This window comes from Falco punctatus (assembly GCF_963210335.1).
Source record: "Falco punctatus genome assembly, chromosome: 3".
Taxonomy (NCBI): domain Eukaryota; kingdom Metazoa; phylum Chordata; class Aves; order Falconiformes; family Falconidae; genus Falco; species Falco punctatus.
In genome coordinates, this window is record NC_137582.1 from 29,855,582 (window position 1) to 29,878,769 (window position 23,188).

General features: G+C 45.5%; 3 protein-coding genes and 1 long non-coding RNA gene across 13 annotated transcripts in view; 2 read left to right on the forward strand and 2 right to left on the reverse strand.

The window, feature by feature from the left end:
- Positions 1-9,256, reverse strand: part of ERICH5 (glutamate rich 5) — a 21,073-nt gene extending 11,817 nt beyond the window's left edge. For 4 of the 5 annotated variants that reach the window (XR_013926954.1, XM_080380133.1, XM_080380132.1 and 1 more), the window contains exon 1: positions 773-893. Coding sequence is in view for 4 of the 5 variants with exons in the window: in XM_080380133.1 (XP_080236259.1) it covers positions 773-854 (82 nt within the window). In the remaining variant the exon portion in view is untranslated. Of the gene's footprint in view, positions 1-772 lie in introns of all 5 variants that reach the window. The other variant, XM_080380134.1, reaches the window with a different exon arrangement.
- Positions 9,257-9,344: 88 nt separating this feature from the next.
- On the forward strand, positions 9,345-13,302 carry RPL30 (ribosomal protein L30). Its single transcript, XM_080380137.1, has 5 exons — positions 9,345-9,451; positions 9,541-9,591; positions 10,495-10,640; positions 11,767-11,897; positions 13,135-13,302. Exons 2-5 carry the CDS (start codon positions 9,571-9,573, stop codon positions 13,182-13,184), a joined length of 348 nt encoding a protein of 115 aa, XP_080236263.1. The 5' UTR covers positions 9,345-9,451; positions 9,541-9,570; the 3' UTR covers positions 13,185-13,302.
- Positions 13,303-14,744: 1,442 nt separating this feature from the next.
- Positions 14,745-23,188, reverse strand: part of MATN2 (matrilin 2) — an 80,509-nt gene continuing 72,065 nt past the window's right edge. For 3 of the 6 annotated variants that reach the window (XM_080380111.1, XM_080380114.1, XM_080380110.1), the window contains 5 exons: positions 22,792-22,944; positions 19,033-19,104; positions 18,351-18,461; positions 18,004-18,099; positions 14,745-15,090 (listed from right to left, as the gene is read on the reverse strand). In XM_080380111.1, the coding sequence (XP_080236237.1) occupies positions 15,038-15,090; positions 18,004-18,099; positions 18,351-18,461; positions 19,033-19,104; positions 22,792-22,944 (485 nt within the window). In that variant the 3' untranslated portion in view covers positions 14,745-15,037. Of the gene's footprint in view, positions 15,091-18,003; positions 18,101-18,350; positions 18,462-19,032; positions 19,105-22,791; positions 22,945-23,188 lie in introns of all 6 variants that reach the window. The other 3 variants (XM_080380112.1, XM_080380113.1, XM_080380115.1) reach the window with 3 other exon arrangements.
- On the forward strand, positions 18,096-20,584 carry LOC308060883. The gene is made up of 2 exons (XR_013926955.1): positions 18,096-18,337; positions 19,714-20,584. It is a non-coding gene; the product is annotated as an uncharacterized lncRNA (long non-coding RNA).

Genomic DNA, 23,188 nt, shown 5'->3' on the forward strand with positions numbered 1-23,188 from the left:
ACACTTGTAACTCAAGAATACAGGAAAGAAATGTAGCACAATGAAATACAAACAACTTTTCTGTATTTATCTTCAACATCCACCTTTCTGGAAGGGCCACTATCTGTACCTGCAGCCTCGGGCTCTTCAAAGTGTTTCCAAACCTCCCTTCGAGCCAAGAGCTAAATACCACCAATATGGAAACAAAGTTTCATTGAACTTCCACCGAAGAGCAAGGATATTCTTATGAAACATCCTACAAATCAAAATGCCTTGCACCCACAACACCCAAAATTAATCCTCTATGACTTGAGCCAAAGTGCAGTCACAGGAGCACTGCGGGTGCTGCAGCCTGGGCTGGGGTTGTAAGCAAAAGGATCGCTGGGTCTGGTATTGCTAGTTCGCTATTTTTTTTTTTTAATTATTTTTTTTCGGAGCGGGGAGCATTGGATTTACAAGGTATTATATAAAAGCAGCAGCCGCACGACCTGTCTGTAAAATACAATTAAAAAAAAAAAAAAGAAAGTCTGCGGAGAGGCGCGGAAGCGACCAGCCCAGCCCTGCGCAAGCGGCAGCGGGTTGCGGGGCCACCGCCGACGCGGCGCAGCTCCCCCGACGGCGCGGGCACAGCGCAGAGCCGGGAGAAACCTGCCGGCCCCGGCCCCCCGCCGGGTTTGCGCGGACGCGGACACGGGGACGGGCCCCCCGCTGCTCCCCGCAATGCGCCCTCCTCCGCCAGCCCCGCGGGCAGCCCCCCGCCCGCCCCGGCCCGGCTCGGCTCGGCTCGGCTCACCCCGCGGCGGCGGCCCGGCGGCCGCGGCGGCTCCGGGGGGCGGCTCCGGGGCGCGGCTGCGGGCGCTGCTGGAGCAGCCCATGGCGGGGCGCGGCGGCCGGCGCTGCAGCCGCTGCCCGACTGCCCGGCCCGGGGCGGGGTGAGGAGGGGCCGGAGCTGCCGCCGAGCGGCGGAGCCGGGGGGGCCGCAGGGGTGGGCCTGGCGATGGGGACCGACGCCCCCCCGCCGGCGGGGGACAGCCGTCCGGGCGCGCCGCTGTGCCGCGTGCGGAGCCGCAAGGTCTGCGCTGCCCGCGCGTTAACCTGGTGCGTGTGCCCGTCGGGAAAACCCACGAGCAAACATCCAGCCAGGTCAGCGTGGCGCAGGGGGAGACCCAGCGGGCGGGCGTGAGGGTCCAGGCGCGGGGCAGGGGTACCAGGCGGGTTTGGAGCCAGGCTGATGTGTGAGGGTCCACGGAAGTGGTTGTGTTGTGAACCTGCGGCCGAGGCTGCGGGCTTCCTGCGGGGAACTGCAGAGGAGCAGCAGGTCTGGGCTACCTGCACGTAGGGCCTGCCTGGTACCTGTAGGCATTTGTAGTGTCCCAGGGGTGTGTGCCTGTCCCCACATGGGGCGGGGGGCTCAGCCCCGTTACTGGCCCTCCCTGCAAATGGCAACAGCAGCAGATACACCGGTGGGACTGGGATGGTGAGACCCTGGGGTCACAGGAGCTGGGAGGCGAGAAGATATCCCTGGGTTGCAGAGTCCTCTGGAGTCAGCAGTCACCGGTAACATGCTTACCGTCGGCCTTAAAGGTAAAATCCAGATAACAGGATTTTTATATTTGCATATAGGCAAATCAGCAGATGTCCAGAGAAGTCCAGGTAGCTTAGAAACTTTCCATAGGGTAGGAGTGAAGAATGTTGCCATATATTTGCTTGCATAAACAGGTCCAGTGCATTTTATTTATTGCACGCAAGACATGTTTCATTATGTCCTTCACATTTAGAGCAATCACCCATTCTTCTAAACAAACATTTTTTATCCATCCAGAAACTTACCCAAATTGTGTTGCCTTTGGACAATTGTCCAGGGTTTGTTGATGTCCTGCAGCCAAGGTGGAGCAGTAGCAATAAGTCCAGCCAAGGCTGCAGGACATATGGAAATCCTGGATATGTTGTATACCGTATGGTATGTGTGCTATCACTGTAGCACAAGCGTCAAGCTCTGGTACACCTGGAAAAGACTGATACAGATAGGTATGTACTGTATGGATGCAAGGTGACCCTGGAGCCGTCAGACTCACTGTGTGCGCAGCGCTCACCAAGTGCACCCGTGTCACTGGGGAATCAGCTGGCAAACATACACCACATTAAGCCTAAACACATTAACATCTTCCTCGGCTCGAATTCATTTGTAGGACACTTTAAAAACAGTAGAAAAAAACATGGGCTGTGTAGGTTTCACTGTGGCTATATTTAAGTTTTCTACCAGACACTAGACAGTGAAATGCTGGTAAATTTAGCATTAGCAAAGCATGCTGCTTTGCACAAAAGCACGAGTGCAATGAAGAGCTTAGCAACTTAATTTCAGAAATATGTTCATGCTGCTGGCGTGAAATCCTGACAGTGCTGTGGTGGCATCTGGGTTGGTTCCCTCCACAGCACCTGTGGGGTCCCTGTACAGCACAGATGTGGGTACCTCTGTGTCAGAGGTGGATGTGTGTGTGAAGACACCCCGGCATCCACCTGCTGCCTACCAACTGGGTTGGGCTCTGCTGCCACAGGTCAGAAAGTAGAAGCATCTGTGCTTGCGTAGGAGTCTTGACAGCTGAGCAAGCTGCCTGCAGACAGCATGTATGCAAGGGAGGGATGGCAAACACATCTGATATCCCACCTTTCTTCTGTGATGTCCTTTCAGAGAGCAAAGCAAGGAGGCCAGGCCACCAGGACAGACTCATTGAGCATTGGGCACTGAAGAAAATAGAAAAGGAAAGCTACATTCAGTTTTTCCTCTTGCCTGCAGAGCTTTGTACCTGCTTCCCTCCGTGTCCTAACCAAAGGGTGAGTTGTGCAGAGTGCACCTACCATCCGTCTTCCTGAAACAGTGAAGAAAGGAATTTAAGATTTATGAGGCCAGAGAGGGAACATGTGTGGGCATGCATCGCATCGGCAGCCAAGGGTGCTCAGTGGGGGGCACAGGGGCAGGGCTGCTCGGTACTTCACGTTCTTTAAACAGGTCTTGGCTAAGGTACAGAAATAGGAATGAGAACCCAAGGGCTGTTTGGCAGGTGACTGCTGAAATCGCTAAATAACAATTTCATCGTCATCTCCCCTCCTCCCACAGGTAAAGAAGTTGCATCTTTCCAGCAGGAAGGCGGGGTAGAACGGAGCCAGTGCTGGAGCTGGACGCAGGCAGGGCCATGGCAGGGCAGGGCTGCAGCTCAGCGTATCAGCTGTATTGCCACATACCGGGTCAGGCTTGGACAACTCGTGCCCTCTGCAGATCATTCAGCACAAACACGTTCCCGTGGGATGACACGCTGCTCTGCAGCTGCGTCTGTGCCACTGTCCTACCTTGCTGGGAGCACCAGGATGCCCACCCCGCCACCAAAAGCGGTAACTCCCATGGGTTTACCGTGGGGCGGGTTACACATGCCAATCAAGAGTTCATTGTGCAAACACGGACTGGTGTGTGCTTCTTTCTTCAAGCCTCTGTATGTCCAAGCAAACACCACTGAGGCCAAGACAGGGCTGGGGCTGATGCCAGTAGGCTCACGCTTTTTATTTCTACTTTCTAGATAATATGTGTCATTGTTTTAGCACACTAACCTTTTGGTCAGCATCAGTGGTAGTGACACACACTTTCCAGTGAACAGTCAGGGTGAGGAGCTTTGGAAGTAGGAGTCTCAGGGTTGGGGAGGTGAGACATAAATGTGGGACTGAGCATGAGATGAGGTTCCTGGGTGGGTTGCTGGTGGCATGAGAAGGCAGGGGCAGGGAGTGAGAGGGTGTGGGAGCAGGGACTGTGGCAGCAGCACGCACAAGCTATGCCCCATGCTTGCACAGAGTCCCAAAGAAATGACTGCAAGTGATCCAGCAGCTGCAGCTTGATGTTGGCAGATGGAAATCCTTGGTAGCCTTCCCGTCCCTTCCCCTGGGCAGGGCACCTCTCCGCAGCCTCCCTGCCTTCTCTAACCTTAACCACACTGGTACTGCCCTAAATGAAGGCAGTACCAAAGTAGCTAAAAATAACCTTTAACAACAAACAAACTAAACAGTCACCTTGGAATTAGTTGTTTTTATAAAGCAAAACTATTTTATTCAGGAATATAAACTGGGAAATTAAAAGCAAATTAAATTTGAAGTGTTCAGGGATAGCTCTGTCTCCAGAAGTAAAGCAACAAATGCCTACGTCCCCTTATACGCAAGCAGAAATACACTTCCAAAAGCAAACTTCGTAAAGATTTCTGTAAGGTCATGGCAATTTTTAAGTTCCCCAGGCCAGTACTACATGTTCAAACTTATTTCACTCATTCCACAGCTCGCTAGCTGTTAATAATGTTGAATATTTTATATATGATTCCTACTGCAGCTGTTGAATTTATATCTACTTTCTGATAGACCCAAATCCAGTAAACTTTTCAAAACATTATATTAATCAAGAGTTTTCTTTTTTAAAACTGTGAATCCTTTTCTCAAGTCTTTAGGTATTCTGTACTGAAAGACCAGTACTGACCAGGCAATAAAACACTCTAACTTGTTTATTGTGACAGATAATTCAGGCCCAACGTTCCACTGATGCAAATTTGTGTAGTTCCATTGAAGGCTGCTCCGTGATGCTGATTTATGAACTGCAGAGAACTGCCTTCTGGAACTGCTGGGTTTGTTTTGCCTGGGATGGCAATGACTTTGGAACTTAGCTCCTTGTAATTTCCTGGAAAGGAGGGAACCCAAAGATCTTCTCATCTGACCAATTACTATCGTTAGAAATCTGCATCTGTTAATTTCTGCACAATTTGGCTTTTAGAAGATACACCATACTGTTGTACCGGCACGATATTTAAGCTGGCTACACATATAGGTCTACAAATGTATGTATTTACATATGTATATATTTATATACGTGCATACATACATACCCCTTAGCATCCTTTTACTGGCTGAAAATATATCCAAGGTGTGCAGATACCCAGGTATTCATGATAGACAGTATTTAACCTCAAGATTTCCCCATTCCCTAATGAGATAACCTTTCTGTGTCTGGCCCAGTTTCCTCTACAGCTCTTTTCTTTCCTTCTTTCCTTTCTCACAGTAAGGTCGCTGGAAGAGTGGCCTAGCAGGGGTTTGCACTGGATCCAGCAGGCCTGCGCGTTACTGGGATTCCAAATTCTCAGTTATCTGAAACAAAATGCTGCATGTGTCTGCCTGCCAATACAGGGGATGGTTCGGGGTGTGACCCTGTGAAAATCGGATGAACATGTTTGCATTTGCCGTAAAAGTGACGCTTATCAGAGAACACAGCCTGTCACTTTTAATAGCCCTGACAAGTGCAAAAGAGAAAGCAATGGCTGCAGGTGTTCACACAACACTGTGTAATTGTGCGGAGATTTTGATGGGACTAAAAACATAAGAAAGGATTGGATTTTTGCATATTTTCATCTTATCAAATAGTATGCTTTGGTCATATTGGTAAAATAAAGATGTAGCCTAGCTTTTCAAAAGATAAGTCTTCTTTTTTTGAACTGAATATTGTCTTTCAGGGTTAGTGTGTGACCTTTGGCACCTGAAGGATAGCTAAAAGTATGCTGCCCCCCCCTTGCAGTGGCTTTAGCAGAGGTTAAAACTTGAAAGCCCCCCGTCCATCACATCACACACATTTTCTGGTTCTTTGCCAGTAACGGGTCAGCACCTGTTATTGTGTCAGGCACCCAGAAGCTCTGACAAGGAGCAAGTCCTGAGCTTTTTGCTCAGGATCACTGCCTGCTGATGCTCAGGGAAGGAGTGTAAGCAGCGGTACAGCTTCAGATGTTCTTCTGCGTCCCTGGCTGCCAGGATGATCCCCACTTTCTCTCAGGGTCAGCAGTGCTGCCACTTCAGCTTTATAAAGATCTCAGAAGTTCAGATAATTTAACAGGCTCTAGGATGTCCATGTACTGCTCGTTGTCTAGACTTCAGTATTATTTTTTCTCTTTCTCTTCGTCCCAACCTTTTCTCTCAGTTAACTATACACAGCACCTACAACAGCACATGTAACTAACACACACACCTTTTCCCTTAATGCCTCATTTTACTGTCATCGGATTACATGTCATTTTTCAATGAACAATGCGACCACCCCACTGACAAGCTGACAGTATTACTACCATTGCGTTTGAGGGGGTAACGTTTGGGTTCCATAACGTGGATAAAAAGTTCCTTTGGGATTTCTCTGCAGAAACACGGGTGCCTGCGCTGCATAGACGGGCCCACACCTGCAGCAAGCCCAGCGCTTACTCCTTCCAGCCGAACTGCTGCAAGAAACCCCACAGGTGATCCTAGCCAGCCCCAGCTGCCGAGGAAAATGTATGAACTTGCTTGTCCATCCGCAGGTACAAGTATACCCGGCCACCATGGCCTGGACTGTTCTTTGCAGATACACTGTCATTGGTGCCAGTGCTGCTGCGGGAGGTCCCTGCCTTGCGCTTTCGTCTCATCCTCCAGGGCCACACATTTCCACCCCCAGCAGGACATCCCACCAGCTCTGTCAGTGCTGCCACAGGATGCCAAACAAAGCACTGGCTTGACTTAAGAACAGCTCTGTGGGAAAAAAAAAAAGGCTCAGGATGGGAACTCCTTTGGTGGCCATCTTTACCAAAGTCAATGTATCATGAAGTTATGGCCCCAGCTAAAGGGCGGCCATTAGACTGTTACTCCAGTCACTCACAAATCTGTGATTGCATGTCCAGACTCAAAGAAAATAAGGCTTCTTTATGGTCTTAAGATATTTTCCATCTGCTAGATCACTTAGAATTTCTCAGATACACTGAGTTGGTTTCACTTATCTCTAGGTTCAAAATGATAACGTTGCTCTCCAGGTTTTGGGGATAGGTCAATGCTCCACCAGTGATGTTTCTTGCAGTGCTCTCACTCTCCTAATTCATACCTCTCACTTGTGCTTTCTTACACCACCTTATCAGCATTTTAAGGGGGAAAGGCGGTGAGAGATGTCTTTCAAGACTACTGCTCTCCACATTTGAATTAAATTATCTCCCTCTCTGCTGGAAACCCTGCCCCTGCCCTCTCACTAGGCAAAAGCAGAGTAAGGCCAGGGTGGAAGAAGCAGGAAGGGAGGAGGAGGGCTCTGCTTGCCCTGCGTGCGTGCTCATCTTCACTGCCAAACTGAGCACCAGCACGCAGAGCCCCTGAGCCAAAGCAATACCGAACTCAGCCCATGAAGGAGTTGACCTCCCTGGCTGAATGTGGTCAGTGGGGCAGGCAGGAGGGCTGGATGTGGCCACGGGGCCTGCTGTTAGTGCTGGGAGAAGCAGTGCTGCTTTTGCTGACGTTGCCAGCTGCTTCCTGGATCTCTTGTTTGTTGGAGATGGAGAAGCTGTCTGATGGGAGGAATAACAGCAATGCACCTGAGTATGGGACATGGAGAGGACATGGAACAAGAGAAAAAATGAGATGCAGAATGAAGTTTACTTTTTAGTTGCCAAAGAAAATAAATGAGATGCAGAATGAAGTTTACCTTTTAGTTGCCAAAGAAAGTAAAAGTTTGAAGTATACTTCAAAACTGATTTATTTATAGCCTGTAAAAGGCTGAAAATTATTTTGTTTCAGTAAGTGACATTGGGCTATAGAGACACATAAAAATGTAACATATATTATTATTTATATACTATATATAATATTTTTATGTGCTTAATCTAGAAATTATTCCCAGAGGACTTTACAAATAGAGATGAAGCAATGCCTGAGTTTCACCTGGCATAGTCAATCTCCACTTAAGTTTGGTGGTATTTTTTTCTAACAATCTTTATCTCAGTGTTAGCAGCTTAGGTCTTAATCTAGGTGCTTAAAATGATCTGTCAAAACCTAAGGTTGCTACTTAGTATCTACACATTAAAAAATGGTTGGGACGATGATGTGGATTTTGACTAAAGGCTGCATGTCACTGAGAGGGTTATTCTGTCATAAATATTTTGGTAATGTGTGTGATCATATACCAGAGAAAAGTTAGCATGGAGGTAGCCGCACCGGTTGAAATGCATAGTAGTATATTGCTATAAATTATTTCCCTTATTTGAAATAAACTCTATTAATATAAGAATACTAGAATAACTGAATACAACATGTTTTGGCTTGGCTTTTGAGTTTGTTGATGCGCATTGTATATCGGCAAAGGCACCAGACTTCCTAAAGCAAACAAGCACAATGCTCTCCCAGGCTTGTGCTAACCCAGGCAAGTCCAGAAAACTTTTACACTAGCTTTGCAATTTTGTAAGAAAATGTATACACTGGGGTGCCTTTCTGGTGTGGTGCGTCCTAAGAGCATGCTGTCATACCGGCAGAAGACCTGTCCTGTGGGTGGATGCCCAGGCCTCCTCCTGGTGGGGTGTCACAGGGGAACCCCCTAAACTCACACCCTGAACACCCACATTGCTTGTCTCCGCAACACCCAGGCAGGCACCAGCCGAACTGGCACTCGCTGCTCATCCCTGCACCAGCCTGGGGTGTCTGTCCTAGACTGGACACCACCCTGGGATCTATCACAACTATTCTTTGCCTGAAACGGAGAAGAACCTCACATCGTAGCCATGTTCATAGCTAGTGCTCGTGTGTTCAGCAAGCTAATGATGGTTTCCAGAGCCCACGGGGGTGCACGGCGACTCCAGCACAGCGGAGGACAGAGCTGCTCTCGGGGGGCCAAGGCCATTGCACAGCCGGGTGGGTGAGAAGCACCACTGCCCCTGCCAAACCCAGGAGCTTTACTGAGGGCACCCAAAGCTGAACCCGCTAACGCAGGCGGCTTCAGTTCCCAGAGCTATTCCTAAGGTCAGTGGCACATTTACTGCTTGAAATCCAGGTGCTGGCTCAGTGTGAGGCAGTATCTCATGGGGACAGGTTGTTTATGGCCGCCGGGCAGCAGCAGCGCCTGGCAGACACCCTCGGGCCTGGTGCAAGGAGGGCGCCGCTGCTCCACAGGGCACCGGGGTGCTCAGCACTCGCAGCAGGGAAGCGCGGAGTCACACCAGCACCGGTGTATACGGGCCCAGCGGCCTGTGGTGCCAGAGGGATTTATTTTCCCCACACCGCGGCCCTCCACATCGGCCCTGTGGCAGAAGTGACAGTCCCCACAGGGCGCGAGAGGCTCAGGCGGGCTTCCTTGATCAGGGCCTGAAGTCTCCCGCAGGGCTGCGACAGGTAAAAGAGCGCGGGGGCCGCCGCGTGCCGCCCGGTGTGGGAGGGACGGGGGGCTGCGCAGGAGGACGCCGGCGCGCGCCGAGGCAGGCCCCGCCCGCGGAGCGCCGCTGAGGCGCTGGCCCCGCCCCCGGCCAGCCCGGCCGCGCGTGGTTTGGCGCAGGCGCACTAGCAGCTGGAGGGAGGGGCCGGGGCGGCCGCGCGCGGCTCTCGCGAGAGCTGCCGCGCGGGGATCCGCGATGCGTTGTGGGAGCTCGGCCCTTTCTGGCTGCCCGGCCATCTTGGCGGCGCGTCTCCGGTGAGTGGGGCTGGGCCGGGGCGGCGCGGGCGGGCGCGGGGGGCCGCCGCCGGGTGCTCACCCCTCCCGCCGTTCCCCCTCTGTTCCAGGAACCGCCCGACCCGGCGCGAGGCAGCAACATGGTGGCCGCCAAGAAGACGGTGAGTGGGAGCGGGCCGCGGCGGGCTCACGTGGCGGCGGCCCGGCCTCCGCCGGCGGCTGGCGCGGAGCGGGGCGGTGAGGCGGAGCGGAGCGGCGGAGCGGGCTGGGGTGGGGGGCGGGGCCGGCGCGGGGCCCTGGCCGCAGCTGGAGGCGCCTGTCGCGGCCCTCAGAGCTCGGGCCGTGCCCTGCGGCCTTCTCCCAGCGGCTGCTCTGCCCTCGGCCCCTTGCTGAGTACCGTGCCGGGCTGCTGGCAGGGCCCCGGGGCGGGCTGGAGGGAGGGGGGAGCCGGCGCGGTGGAGCTCGCTCGGCTTTTGCCTTTCCTGCGATGTGCCTGCCTTCCGCTTAGAGCGACTGCCAAGTATGAGTTTCTTGTTAGGTGGCGTGGTGCATCGTCGGAAATGGAGTTACCTGCTGTCGTGAGCACTGCGCGCTCCTGTCGGGGTGTCAGCTCGTGTTGCATGTGTTCGCTTGTTTCTGCTAACCTGTGTAACAGCGTTGGCGTGCCCCCTAGAAAGAGACATACGCTAAACGTGGCGTAGATTTGCAAGGCAGAAGTAGCGTTTACTTGGGACTTGCCTAAGTGAGCCTGTCAAGGCCTGTCAGATACATCTGGATGTTACTGATTAACGTGGGTAGCAGCAACGACGTTTTAATATGTATTTTCATCTTGTAAGATACGTGGTTAAGAGGTATTTTTATGAAATTGGGAAAACATAGCATCAGCGACCCCCCTAGCCAAAAGTTTTTGCATACAGTAGGCTGGCCTTTATTCTGCGTGGCCAGTTATGGGGACGTTATTAAAAGATTGCTTGTATTTGGGATGTCTTCATTTTATTATGTTCCCCACTATTTTGCAAAATGTAAAGTAACATAAAATAATGCTTTTCCACATCTTTTTTCAGAAAAAGTCCCTAGAGTCCATAAACTCTAGGCTTCAGCTGGTTATGAAAAGTGGTAAATATGTGCTAGGATACAAGCAGACTCTGAAAATGATTCGGCAGGGCAAAGCCAAGCTGGTCATCCTAGCCAACAACTGTCCTGCTTTGAGGTAAGCAAATGTATGAAAAAAACAACCATCTTTAAAACTAAGACAGGTTCTTTGTACAAATACACTGTGTACTTCGTGTTAATTGCTGCAGCAAGTTATTAATGCAGAGTACTTTGCTGGCATGTTCCAGAGTGCTATGAAGTAAAAGTATTGGGCTGTTTGGTCTGTAATGATTCCAGGTCTGGATGTGTTGAAATGCTTCCCAGCATTTTTCTAGCTTACTAATTCAAAGAGCTTGCACTAGCAAAGATACTGGAAGCTTTTCATACAGTGATACCATTTGTTGAAAGTATAATGGGGCAGAATTCCTGTGTTTTTCCGAAGTAATATATTGGAAAATAATTTTACATGTAGAAAAACTGGTAGTTGACACTGATTTAAAACATTTGAAGCAGACAAAATTTGCTGTCCAACTAAGTTATAAATTTAGGTTCCTGGCCAGTGAAATTGCTTTTTGGGAACAAAATCTTTACAAATTTCCTGACATTTTTGGGCCCTTTTTGTTATCAAGGGATATTGGCAGATTCAAGAAATGGTAAAAGCATAAAAAATGCATTAAAAAAAAAAAAAGAGAAATGGCAGGACTGTTAGAGAAGGTAGAATGTTAGTGGGGATCCCAGAAGTGTTTGAAGAGCAGTATTGCCCACTAGAATCTCCTGGTGGAAGTCAGAAGAGAAAGGAATATAGATTGACCCTTCTTTTTTTTTTTTTTTTTTGTTAAAGAAAAATGGTTTCTTTCACAGCTAGTGGCAGCCTGATCTCTCCTCAGCATCTGGCCACCGGGTGTCATGACACATTAATAAAGGTCACCATTTATGCACTTTGATGTAGCTCCTACAACCCTTTGGAAGTCTGGAAGTCCTGAATCCCCTGCTTTGCTGTAGAAATAAGCATGCGTAGGAGCAACCTCAATGGTTTGCACTCCAGAAGTGCAAACTCGGCATGCTTATGGTTCAGGAACCCTTATATCCAGAACACAGTAGTGATTTTGTGTAGTAAGGAACAGGTGTGTTTTTCTGGATGGGAGGGAGAACTGTAAGATTTAAGTGTGATTGGAGTTAAAGCTGCTCTTGCTGTATTACAGTCAGTCACGTTAGTACTGTAACACCCTGGTTTTGAATTTCAGAAAATCAGAGATTGAGTACTACGCTATGCTTGCCAAGACTGGTGTCCATCACTATAGCGGCAACAACATTGAGTTGGGCACAGCGTGCGGAAAGTACTACAGAGTGTGCACACTGGCTATTATTGACCCAGGTATGTGTGTCTCACAGTACAGTGACCAAATGGATATGTGTCAGTGGTTCCTCTGTTCAGCTGTGAGTAGCAGCACTGAGCCAGTAACGTGCAGGAGTGATTACACACTTTGTCCTTTTCTGTCAGGTTTAACTTAATTATAGGTGACCAAGATCCTGTTGTTCTTTTGCGAGTTCTAAGTTCTTAGAACCTGGAGTTACTGCTGCGTATGTTAGCACTTAGCTCCTTTTACTGCTAAACCCTGGGAGCGTGTATTTTTTTCTACCTGTTGGTCTGTAATGAGGTTTCAGTGGCTGGGAAGCAACTTCATGGTACGTGTTTCTGTGCCCATCAGCTAGAATATGAGCCTTGTGCTACATGCTGTTTACGTCAGCCTTGTCTGACTGTTCTTAATCTTATGTGAGTTATCCTTCCCCGAATGATAATGTACAAATGTTATGCTTCCTCGAATGATAATGTACAAAAATAACCTATATGCGGATACTAATCCAGTGTTAAATTGTATTAAACATTTTCTTCTTAAACTACACCTGTTTATAATTACTAGGGTTTGGTAGCACTCTTCTGTGCCAGAGCGTTGCTCAAGTTCTTTATCTAGACTGCTAATTAGGTGACTTCTCATTCTCTTCCTAGAATCTTTTTAAGAATCAGTCTTTTGTTCTGTTGACCAAAATGCATACACATGGATTTAATGATTTCTGTAATAACTTTCACCTAATGTTTCCCCAAGTCACATCAGTTTGAATTTGCTGTTTCTTCAGAAAATATTATTTAGCTTGCTTTTATTCAAATGCTAGCTGTAAACTTATGTTTTGAAAATGTTACTTTTGACTTTGATTTTGGGTGGGGAAGGAACTGCAAGTAAATATTTTTGTTATGTAACAATGCGAATATTCTCGCTGTCCTGATATTTTCGTGATCAGGGGAGGCTAGACATTCGCTATATTAAAACTATGCATTGTGTCCTCCAGGACTAGATTGTTGCTCTAGTACTGGATTTGTGAATGCTAGTGACAGATATATAATCACTGTACAAATACTTTGTAGGGATTAGCAAAATACAGTTGCAAGTATTTTTTTACCGAGCCATCAAAATTACTTGGCTTTTTTTCCTGTTTTTGTATTGCTTTTAATTTGTTTTCTATTTATAGAATCAGTGTGTTGGGGTTTGTTTTTTTGAAAACATCTTTCTGTGGGTCTTCTTGTAACAATATGGGTTTTTTTGTTTGCTTTACAGGTGACTCTGACATCATTAGAAGCATGCCAGAACAAACCAGTGAGAAGTAAATGCTGTAAAGGTGTTATTTCTACAATAAAACTGGTTACAGATCTGTTTTAAGAAAAATTTGTATTATACCTTTGCTGGTTTTAGGGAACAAACTATATAAATGAAGATTCATTACCACTGCTGTGTTTCCTGTTCTGTTAGAAATAACCTTCACAGGACAAAATTTGCCTGTTTCTTTCCCTAGGAGTTGTGGATCTTGAGAGGTAAGTGGAGGAAGACTTGATCATGGCAAGTATGGTGCCAAATCCCAACAGGCTAGGGCTTCCTTAGTGTCTGGCTTTCAGTGCTAATGCAAAACCAAGGTGTAATGGGAGGTACAGTAGCAAGTTTGGGATGTTGGTGGGGGATCGCAAAGGGTTTACTTTAAAAAAATTTTTGTGCTGTTTTTCCTAACATGTTGTGTTCTTTTCGTGAAGACTATCTACTTTGTGATAAGTCAATCACAAAGTACAAAGGCAAATTATCCCCTTCTCTTTTTTCTTCCGAGAGAATATAGGGTAGCTGATAGACATGATGTATAACATGCTTTCAGTAAGATACCAATTAACTTAAAGTTGATTTTAAATTTGTACCTTTTTTTTTTTTTTTTTAGTTTTTTGTAAATGTTATATTGGAGACAGATGAATTGGTATTCTCAGTTGCTGTTGCTGAGGACATTGGTGTCTTACAGATTTGTGCATGTTTTGTGTGAGACCGTGATGCAGGATGGTTCATTATTACTAGTGATTGTTAATTGTGGTGCCAGTGCTTTGCTGACATGCAGTAAAAGAAACGTCTAATGAAAATTAGTACGTGCTGGAATCTTTAGAGAACTGGCATTCTGTTTGCTAAAGTATGCCAAAGCACAAGGTACCTTTTAAAGTTGCTGTTACATACCTGCACAGACTTGTTAGCTTATCTGAGGTCATTTAGTCTAGTTTTGCTGCAACTACTTCAGCTTCTGGTATAGAATGGATGAAGTTGTGTATTTCCGTTTGGAGAGAGTAACAGAGGCAAAGCAATGTGTGCCAAAGCAAAGTCTGAAGTGCTGGTGTCTCTACCTATTAAACTATAGCTGGAGATCAGTTCTAGAGATAGTGTAGATGGTGCTGTTAAATGTTTCACACTAGCTAAAAGCTAGTTGCTGCCAAGGGGAAGGAGTAAAACCTGAAGGCCCTTCAGCTGGCCAGAATGACTGGAAGCAATTTGGTGGTTTTGTTTGTGTCTTGGTGTTTGACACACAGGTGTGCAGCTGCTAGTTGTATTGCCCAATGGATGTGTCCGTAATTTAAGTGCTAGTTGCATTCAGGAAAGTTAGAGAAGCACTGAATGCAGACCAAGTAGGGAGAAGTTACGTGGTCTGGATGTGGTAAGAGAAGTACTTGAAATTTGGATTGCAATACCCTGGTAATCCAAGAGACTTCCCTCTTGTTCTGTTTTTATATATGTATGTATATATAGAAATATGCGTATCCACACAGATAGGGTGCTAAAAATACTAGCAGAGTGAGTGGAAAAGGGAAATACAGAAAAGCAAGCCAAATAAATTCATACCCTAAAAGTACTTCAAAACATGGAAGTTTGACTTCAAAAAATAACAGTATTTTATTATTTTGCATAGCTTATTTCAGTTGTTTAGTTCTGCTTAATTAGAATTTTCGCTAGTTACTAAATTGTTTATATATATAAAATTTTCAACATTTCTTATCTGCAATCAATGCAAGACAGAAGACATAGTATATAGATGCATGGATCCAAAATATTCAACTTCAGACGCACGATTTTGTTACTTTACTTTGAAACAGTTTAAGAAAATAGCTCTGACAAGATTGTATGTATAAATATACAGGTAGTGTACACTTTTAAGTTTTGATCAGTATTTTAGCCTGTTTTCCAAGTCTTCCATTCTCTTCGTCATTTCTTCCAGTAGACAAAAGTTGAGGAAAGTGAGCTACTGATAGGATGCATTACACGAAAGTGTCAGCTGCCTGATCGCTTTGGTCTATAAGCTTGTTCTTGTTTCTCCTTTTTGTTACCCTCTTCGACTCCCAGTAGCTTCTGATACAATACTGCCCTGTGTTTTCTTCTGCTTTGATCAGCTGGGTTGAGAAGGCTGTGTGAAGCCCCATTCATTAACTAGCATACCTGGACACGGAGTTCAGGCTGCAGCTTATTAAAAAGGCGGGTGGTTCTGAAAACTGGTCACTTTCTTCTGTTACTGCAGTAAAAATGTCTGCTGCTGATGTTGCATACCTGCCCTATGGTGGTATAGCATTAGGGTAGTGTTACTACAAAACCAGCGGTTTCTGGACAGATGTGGAGTAGAGCACAACAAGCTCTATCTATGGTTGGCTCTGCTGAAAGTGAGAAGGTGTAGCAATGCAAAGTGGTGTGCAACGCTTTCCTGATAAACACCTGCAGCTGGCAGGAATGCTTTGTCTGGTGCAGGAGGAGGCTGGCTAAGCTTGCTCTCCCAAGAGCTGTGATAAGGCTGGAGCTCGGGGAAGCTGAGGAAGAGGGGACCTAGCATCAAGAGAGAGCTGCAGGCACTGAGGCCCACCTTAGAAAGGCTTAAGTTGCTGCACTCCACTCCTGTCTTTTCTAGTAATCCTGATTTCAACACTTTAAGGTCTTACAAGGGAAAGTGGAGAATTTGGCATCTAAAAGTGGGATCGTTGACAAGGAGCTGTTAGAAATTGGTTAGGGTAGATGGGCAAATTGAATTCAGCTTCTTGGGTTTGGCTGGAACAGCTATGCACCATCGCCCCCCTGCCCCCTTGCACTGACAGTGGGCGCACTTACCCTCTTGCTAGTAAGGAGCAAGAGTGGTAGTGCTGCTGCTTCTGTGGGGACTAGCCTGCCCCTTACATCAGGTTTATGTTGGTAATTCAGCTGTCTGTCATGCAGAAGGGGTTACTGTATACATGCTAGCATCATTTGAGCCACCTCCTGTGTAACTTCAGAGCCTCTTAAATGTATACAGAGGCAAAGTTCAAGCAGTAGAAACTGTATTCATCTACAGATAAAGTTAAATGTAATTGGATACAAATTAACAGTTTGGACTGGTCCCTCTTAAGTTTATGGTCTGTAACGAGCTAGTTTTGTAGCCAGTTCTCTGTCCTCCCCCCATATCCCTGGGAGGGGGACTTGCCAGCAGTCTTCTGCAGTTATCAAGAACTAGTATATTATTCAGTATCTGAGTTGCTTTTCAGATGAGGCAGAGAAATGAGGTTTGTAATGGAGAAGAAACTGGATAGTTTCTGTTCAAAGCAGTGGTCGTATAGTGCTCTGAGGGAGTGTTTGGCACTGTTCCTATTAAAATGTATAGGTCTCTGGCTCAGTGTCGGCAGCTTTTCCATCACCTTGAGTCCTTCTTGGACTCTGAAAATCACAGGGTTGCCTGCTCAAATTGTAAAGCAGAACTTCACTAAGCTGTGTTTTCTTTTAAGTTCAGAGTTCCTCATAGCCCAGCTGCAGAAGGTCACTGTAAAGAGGCTAAGGCTTCTGCTGAAGGTGGAAGGAGTGGTCTCCTTTCTTACCAGCATCTGGGTTGGAACTGCATGTGTTTGGCTAATGTTCTTTAAGGAGATGGGAAATGACCTAGATATTTTTCTCTGAACTCATTTGGAGACTTAGGGGAGGTCCCTTCAGAGAGGTAAAAGTTAAGCATTTGAAGGACCTAGCAATAAACTTACGCGATGGCTTTCTCCCTCTTTATAAAGTAATTCTACTTTGCATGGAATAATTTAGTTAATCAAGTGATCAGAATGTAATTCCTTAAACTACCAGCTGAAGGATTCACTTGGGAAGTTGAGAATGAGGCTGGCTGCTGCAGTTACACAAAACAGCTGGAGGTGAAGTCTGAACTGGTAGGCAATATTTTGCGTCAGGTTAACAGAGCCCTCTGTGGTCTTGCCTGCTGTCCTGACCACTGAGGGCTCTGCTAGCCTGACTGGACAGACCATTAACTCCTCAGGTTCCTCAGTCTGAAGCTGTTGTTATCTAGGAAGCACACAGTCATGAGCTGTTGGTATCGCTGCACTCTTCTCGGCAGAAAATAGGTGCGTATTGATCTTGCACACAGAAAACTTAAATAGAAGATGTGATGTCTTTTTACTGTTCGATTAGGCAGAAGCAGCTTTTGTCAAGCAAACATGGAATATGCTGCGTAAGTACTGCATGATGCAAAGTAGTGCAGAAAGTTGTATTGCCAATTTGCTGCTGTTTCCTGAGATGTCTGGTTACAGGTAGTGTAAAGGCTGCTATACTAAACTCCTTTGAAAAGACTGGCTGACTTGTATATGGGAGAAAAAGCTATTGATCTGCACTTAGCTAATTTTCCTCTGCATTTTTTTTATGCAAAATTAATCAGACCTCAGTCCTCTGAATTCCACTTGATTTGGAGTATTGTTTTAGATGACTCACTACGTCTGGTGCTTCAGCAAGCAGTTCAGAAGGGAGCCATCTCCTGTATTCTGACTCTGTAGGCAGTAGCTGCTATTGCAATACCATCTGAAGAAATAACCCCAAGCAAAGAGTATTACTTGAATTTGGCCAGTCATTTCTTTGCTGTCCTTGGAGGTGTTTGCTGTTAGGGGTTATTAAAAGTTAAGATCCTTATTGATACTTTTGTTCCTTCTGTGATCTTTTAAGGCAGATCTCAAGCCTTAAAAGCCTTGCTACTTAAGAGATTAATGTTGTCTATTAAGTAGTTTAGGTTTTGATGACAGTGGATTGATTTGAGCTATGGAGACAGCTTAGACTTGATGCATTCCAATTATAGTTTCTTTTACCCTGCCCCCCTTGTCTTAAATGTTGGAAACAATTCTGAAAGGATATATCGCTGGGTGAGTTTTCGTACTTCATTAGTTGCATAGTTCTGGAATGTCACAAGGTTTTCACATTTGCACTGGTCTTTGTCTTTTGAAGTTTTTGCTGAAAAAGAGAAACAGTTAAGTACAGGCTAAATAAATTGAATGCTGAATAAATTGAATGGGATGGGGGAGGAAATGACAAGGACTTATAAATGCAGAGCAGGTTTAATACAGCTTCCTGTTCTCAAAACAGGTCAACATCCAAAGGAATGCTCTGGGGCAGATGTTGTAAATACTGAAAAGTAGCGCACAACACTTGGGTCTGTATATTCAAAGAGCAGTCTGGATTATTCTAAGAGGTAACCCGATTACCTGTTGTTCTTGTTGAGTGAGTGTGACTGTCTTCAAAAAGATACTTGTGGTGTATTGCAAGATTGGGACAGGCAATGACATCTGTGATGGCTATTGTGGTTGATTCAGGTCCTGCAGGAAACCCCCCAAAAGTCTAAAAATCAAACCCACTTCACTTAATTATACAGTATTTTTTTCTACTCACATGCACTGAGTTCTCCTTAATTACCGAGTAATCTCACTGATTGCAGTGAGGATCATTCATGGAGAGGACTAGAGATACAAAGATACGAAGGAACCAAGCTGTTAGGCTGTATTTACTGTATACATAATTTAAGTTGTGGGTTGCAGAACTGAAAGGGAGTTGTGAAGGTTCCTGTGAGAAACAGAAGTGATTGAAAGCTGAACATGCTTTAAAATATCAAGCACAGTGTTGAAATACAAGTTTCCCCAAGAAGTAATTCATTTGGATGGTATAAGAAGCATGCAGCCATGCATTTGTTACAGTGAATCTCACACGTTTTGTACAAAGCAGATTTGAATTGCAGAAAGGAGGTTGGCTTGGAAGGGGGGGTAGGGAGGGGAATGGGATGAACAGTTCTTCCATGGGTGAATTGTTAGGGTTCTTTACAGAAGGCAGCATGAAGAGGCAACTTAGTAACGACTGGGAAGACAGCAGGATGCTTGAGTTAAAACAGCCAACCTGAAGGTTGTGGACCCATCTTGGGAAGCCTCCCAGATAACAGATTCTGCTGGTGAGCTGAGTCTTTCAAGGCTGGTAGAAAGAAATTGCCAAAGGAAGTAAGATCACAAAAGGAGCAATAAAAATGTTCACATTTCCTAGAAATGGAGATGTTTCTTACCAGTAGCTTGGTTTTTCTCTCTCATAACACATAGAGAATGCCTCATACATGTGCAGTTTAGAAGAGGTCCACTGTTGGTGGAAACTCGAGGACTTGCTCTTTAACTCAGACTATCAGAGGAGCTCTATAAAACCAGAAGTGCTTTACAAATAGAGAAATAGTGAAGCAATCTGAAGTGATGGCAACCTATTTTGTGTCCTTTAATGAAAATTCTTGCACCTTTCATTGTCATCCATCAGTAATTTGCAGCGAACTGACTAAGAACTTGGAGAAGGAAGAGATTTCTTCTGCTCTTTCAGTTTTCCCCTTTATAATGGGAAACATTGATAGGAAGTTGGGAGTGGTTAGGTGGGATGGATGCAGTAAAGTTTGTTTGATGCACTACAGTTATAAGCAAAAATACAAGTTCCTAATTAATGAGGCACAGCCTTTAAACTGCAGGAGTCTATTTCATACTCCACATACACATCTTTTTAGTCAAAGGGTGTCTGGAGAGAAATGGAATCTTCCTTTATATGTAGGTACAACCAGCTCGAGTCATTCTGTGCACTACCCTTTGTTGCCGCAAGAGGGTAATGTAGAGGCAGCTCTGGTTCGAATGGGTTCTTTTCTGGAAAATAAATGCTTCACCTTCAATTAACTGTGGAGCCCTTAATGGCCCAAGTGAGCCGAAGAATATACATTGAACAATGGCTCGACGTGGTCAACTATGCCAGGAGAGTGGGTAGCGCATCTTGGGAATACCTGCAAGTATACCCGGAGTTCCTTCACTGAAAGTGAATGTGTAAGGGTCAAAGGCGATTGTGTGAACTCTCCTGGTACAGCACCAAGATGGAAGATGCTTCTGGGCCCCACAGGTTTGTTACAGCTATTGGGATCTCTGTTGGTGTAGTGAATTTTGATGGGTGCACAACAGCATGCAGCTTTGCCAGGTTACACTGGGAAGGAAGTGAGACCCTCTGGGTGGAGTCTGGAATGACTGAGCATGAGGACCAGGAGATGAACAGAGATGAGTGGTATGAGGAGCAAGACCAGAGTTCAGTGGACAGAACAATATTTAAATCAAAAAGTGTGGGAGAACAAGCTGGTGGAAGGAACACAGATTTTGGAGACGAGTTCAGGGCAGAGAGGTATGAGATGGGATTACAAGGTAAGGAATGAAACAGACTGGGTGAGGAGTCTAGCAGAAGAATGATGAACTGGGAACAAGGATGGTGAGGTTTCCAGTAGGAGGGGAGAAGCAGGTAAGGTGAACCTTGAGTATTTGACCTTGGGTAATGACTTGCTCTAGGAAGTTGTTCGAGGGCTATAGGCTAATGAGGTGGCTGTCTTGGAATTGCAAAGGAACTGACCTGAAAAGTTAGAGCTTTGGATGCTGGGCTGGTATAGACAGGTAATTAGGATTCAGATGTAAGGGACAGGGAAGAAACTGATAGATGTGTGGCAGAAGGTTTCCAGTTTGGCACAGAAATTGGGCATTTCTGAAACTCCTCTTCAGGCTTTAGGAACTGCTTGGGGCCCAAAGATTTCTGATCTCATCACCTCTGTAAAGTTGTGAATCAGACAGGAGGCTGCTAATCCCGAGTCTCTTGGTAAAGTCAGTGCAGTGAACATAAATACTCAGATTTGTTGGGGAACAATGCTAAATTTGGGTGTTTGTTTTTAGTATTCTGTTTTGTGACAAAACCCAAGTATTCTGTTAGGAAAAGCCTGTGAGAGTGTCTTCCAAAAAGTGTATTTTCAAAAGCAGTGGCTAGTTGCAGCAGTGATAACAATCCACAGTTTGGAAGGAGAACAGAATGTTAACCAGCAGGCTGCTGAGTACTGTCATCTGATGAGGGTCTTGTGACAAAAATAGTATGTGACCATGTAATTAAAGGCTCCCATAATGCACATGCTCAGAACAGCGGTGAAGAAGTAAACGTGAGTGCATATTCTGTATGCCTCAAGTTCTCAGCTAAGGACCAAGGCTGGAGTAAAAAGGTTACTGCTGTTGCAAAGGAGGAGAAAAAAATTAGGTTGTAAACTAAGCTAAAATAAAAAAAACCCAAAACACCCAACCCTGAACTTCGAGCTGGTGTAACAGGCTTGGAGGCAGAATTTCTGGTGGAGTGAGTTGATGAGTAACAGGTAGTCCTGGAGTGTCCAGAAAAACAAGGCTGGGTTGGGCCTCAGTTCACAGGTGTGAGGCATTACCTGTTGGTGAGAGAGGACAGAATCCGAGAGGCACCAGTTCTGCCCAGTTACTAGAGGTGTAGTCTAGAAACTGCCACAAAGGGGCAGGATTTACTTATTTTCTTATGGTGAGTAATATAGTTTAAAAAAAAATAATCGTGGTTGCTAAGCACTGCTGTGGGTACTTGGAGGATGCATTTCCATCACTGAGCTCTGGGGCTTGCTAATGAGCAAGGATTATTATACCGGTTGCCAGATAGTTTTTGCTTTGGCGTCTCCCCAGGCTTTTAAGATGACGTGCTGTCATCAGCAGATTATCTGCCTAATACGAAGGTTCATTGAACAGACTTGGTTTCATGTGATCATAGTAGTTCATATTTCAGAAAGATGGAACTAGAACTTAGAACTAGGAGAAACACAAAAGAATATACAAGCTAGGAAACATTATCAGATTCTTTTTTTTCAGATTCTTCCTTGACATCTGCATGAGGAAGAAATGCACTGCTGCTTGCCAGCCAATTTGACATAGTAATATTAAAGAAAATAAAAGCTGTTTGAATTTAGCTCAAAGACAGCCAAGAAAAAGCTAGTGAAAATTAAATAATCTTGCACAATTCTAGTGCTATGAATAGTATTATTCACGGTGATGTTTCTGAATTTTGCTTTGGTACTAATTTTAATTTGCAAAATAATAGAGTGTCCTGGGAATGTGCGAGTGGGAGAGACACTGTCCTCTAGCTGAACAGCTTTCATCCCGGCTCACATTTCCCCTTCCCCTTCCAAAACTTCAGCTGGGAATGTTTATAGAGAGGCTGTTTGTGCCAGAGTGAGGAAGGGTTCTTCTGGAACAAGCCTTCCACATTTGCGGCGCACAGCTTGGGAGCTTATTTGTAACTGAAATCTACTCTTTGTAGCTGTGAATGTATGCTCAATGAACTATTTTTAGTCTTCTATAAATATGCACAACAGCTCTTGATAATGTTTTGCTGTGGTTTAGGCTTTTGCCACTGGTCATAATGAGAATAAAAAATTGCTCTTAAGACATTACAAATCCCTGATTATTCTCCCACATTCTTAATGAAGTAGATCATGCGTCTTTGGTGGGGTGGGGTTCCGTGCATGGCTGACTTAACTGTAGAAAAAGAAAGGGGAGGAAGCAGTTTATTTTTCTGGGCGCAGAAGTGTACATTTTATGCAACCTTTATGAAAAAAGACCATTATTATATACCTTTACCTGGTGATAGATTAAGAGCGTGTATTCCTAACATATTAAAGGGTAGAAAAATTACTGTGGCTTATGCCTTGCAGTGTTGTGCCACCAATAATCTATGAGCTATGCTGTAACTCTAGCTGTTCATTTAGGCCTGCAAAAAACCTGCTAAGTGTTCATCCCTCTTGTCTCAATGAAAGGGGAATACTGTTACCTTCACAGATTTGGACTCTCAGCTCTTCACTTATGTCCTCCATAGCTGTGAAATCCTCAGCATAGAAGAGATGTTTATATGATGGCTCAGAAGCAATTTCCAGCAGTTCTTCCTCAATTGCTTTTCCTATTCCAATGGCATAGATGATTATACCTAGACCCGAAAGAAATTGCACATAATTTTTACACATCAGCAGTTCTAAACTCTTGTTCCTCCACGAAAGGAAAATATGAGCATTAGTCATTTTAGAGAAATGGAAAGTACAAGAAATGTATATGCTGTGTAACTTAAAAATTGGTTTAAAACAGGCTTAATATGCTTTAGTTAAAAGAGATGTGTAGAAACTCAACTGCTTTGCTGTAATTCAACAGGTAGTTTTTAAGTTACAGACATGACA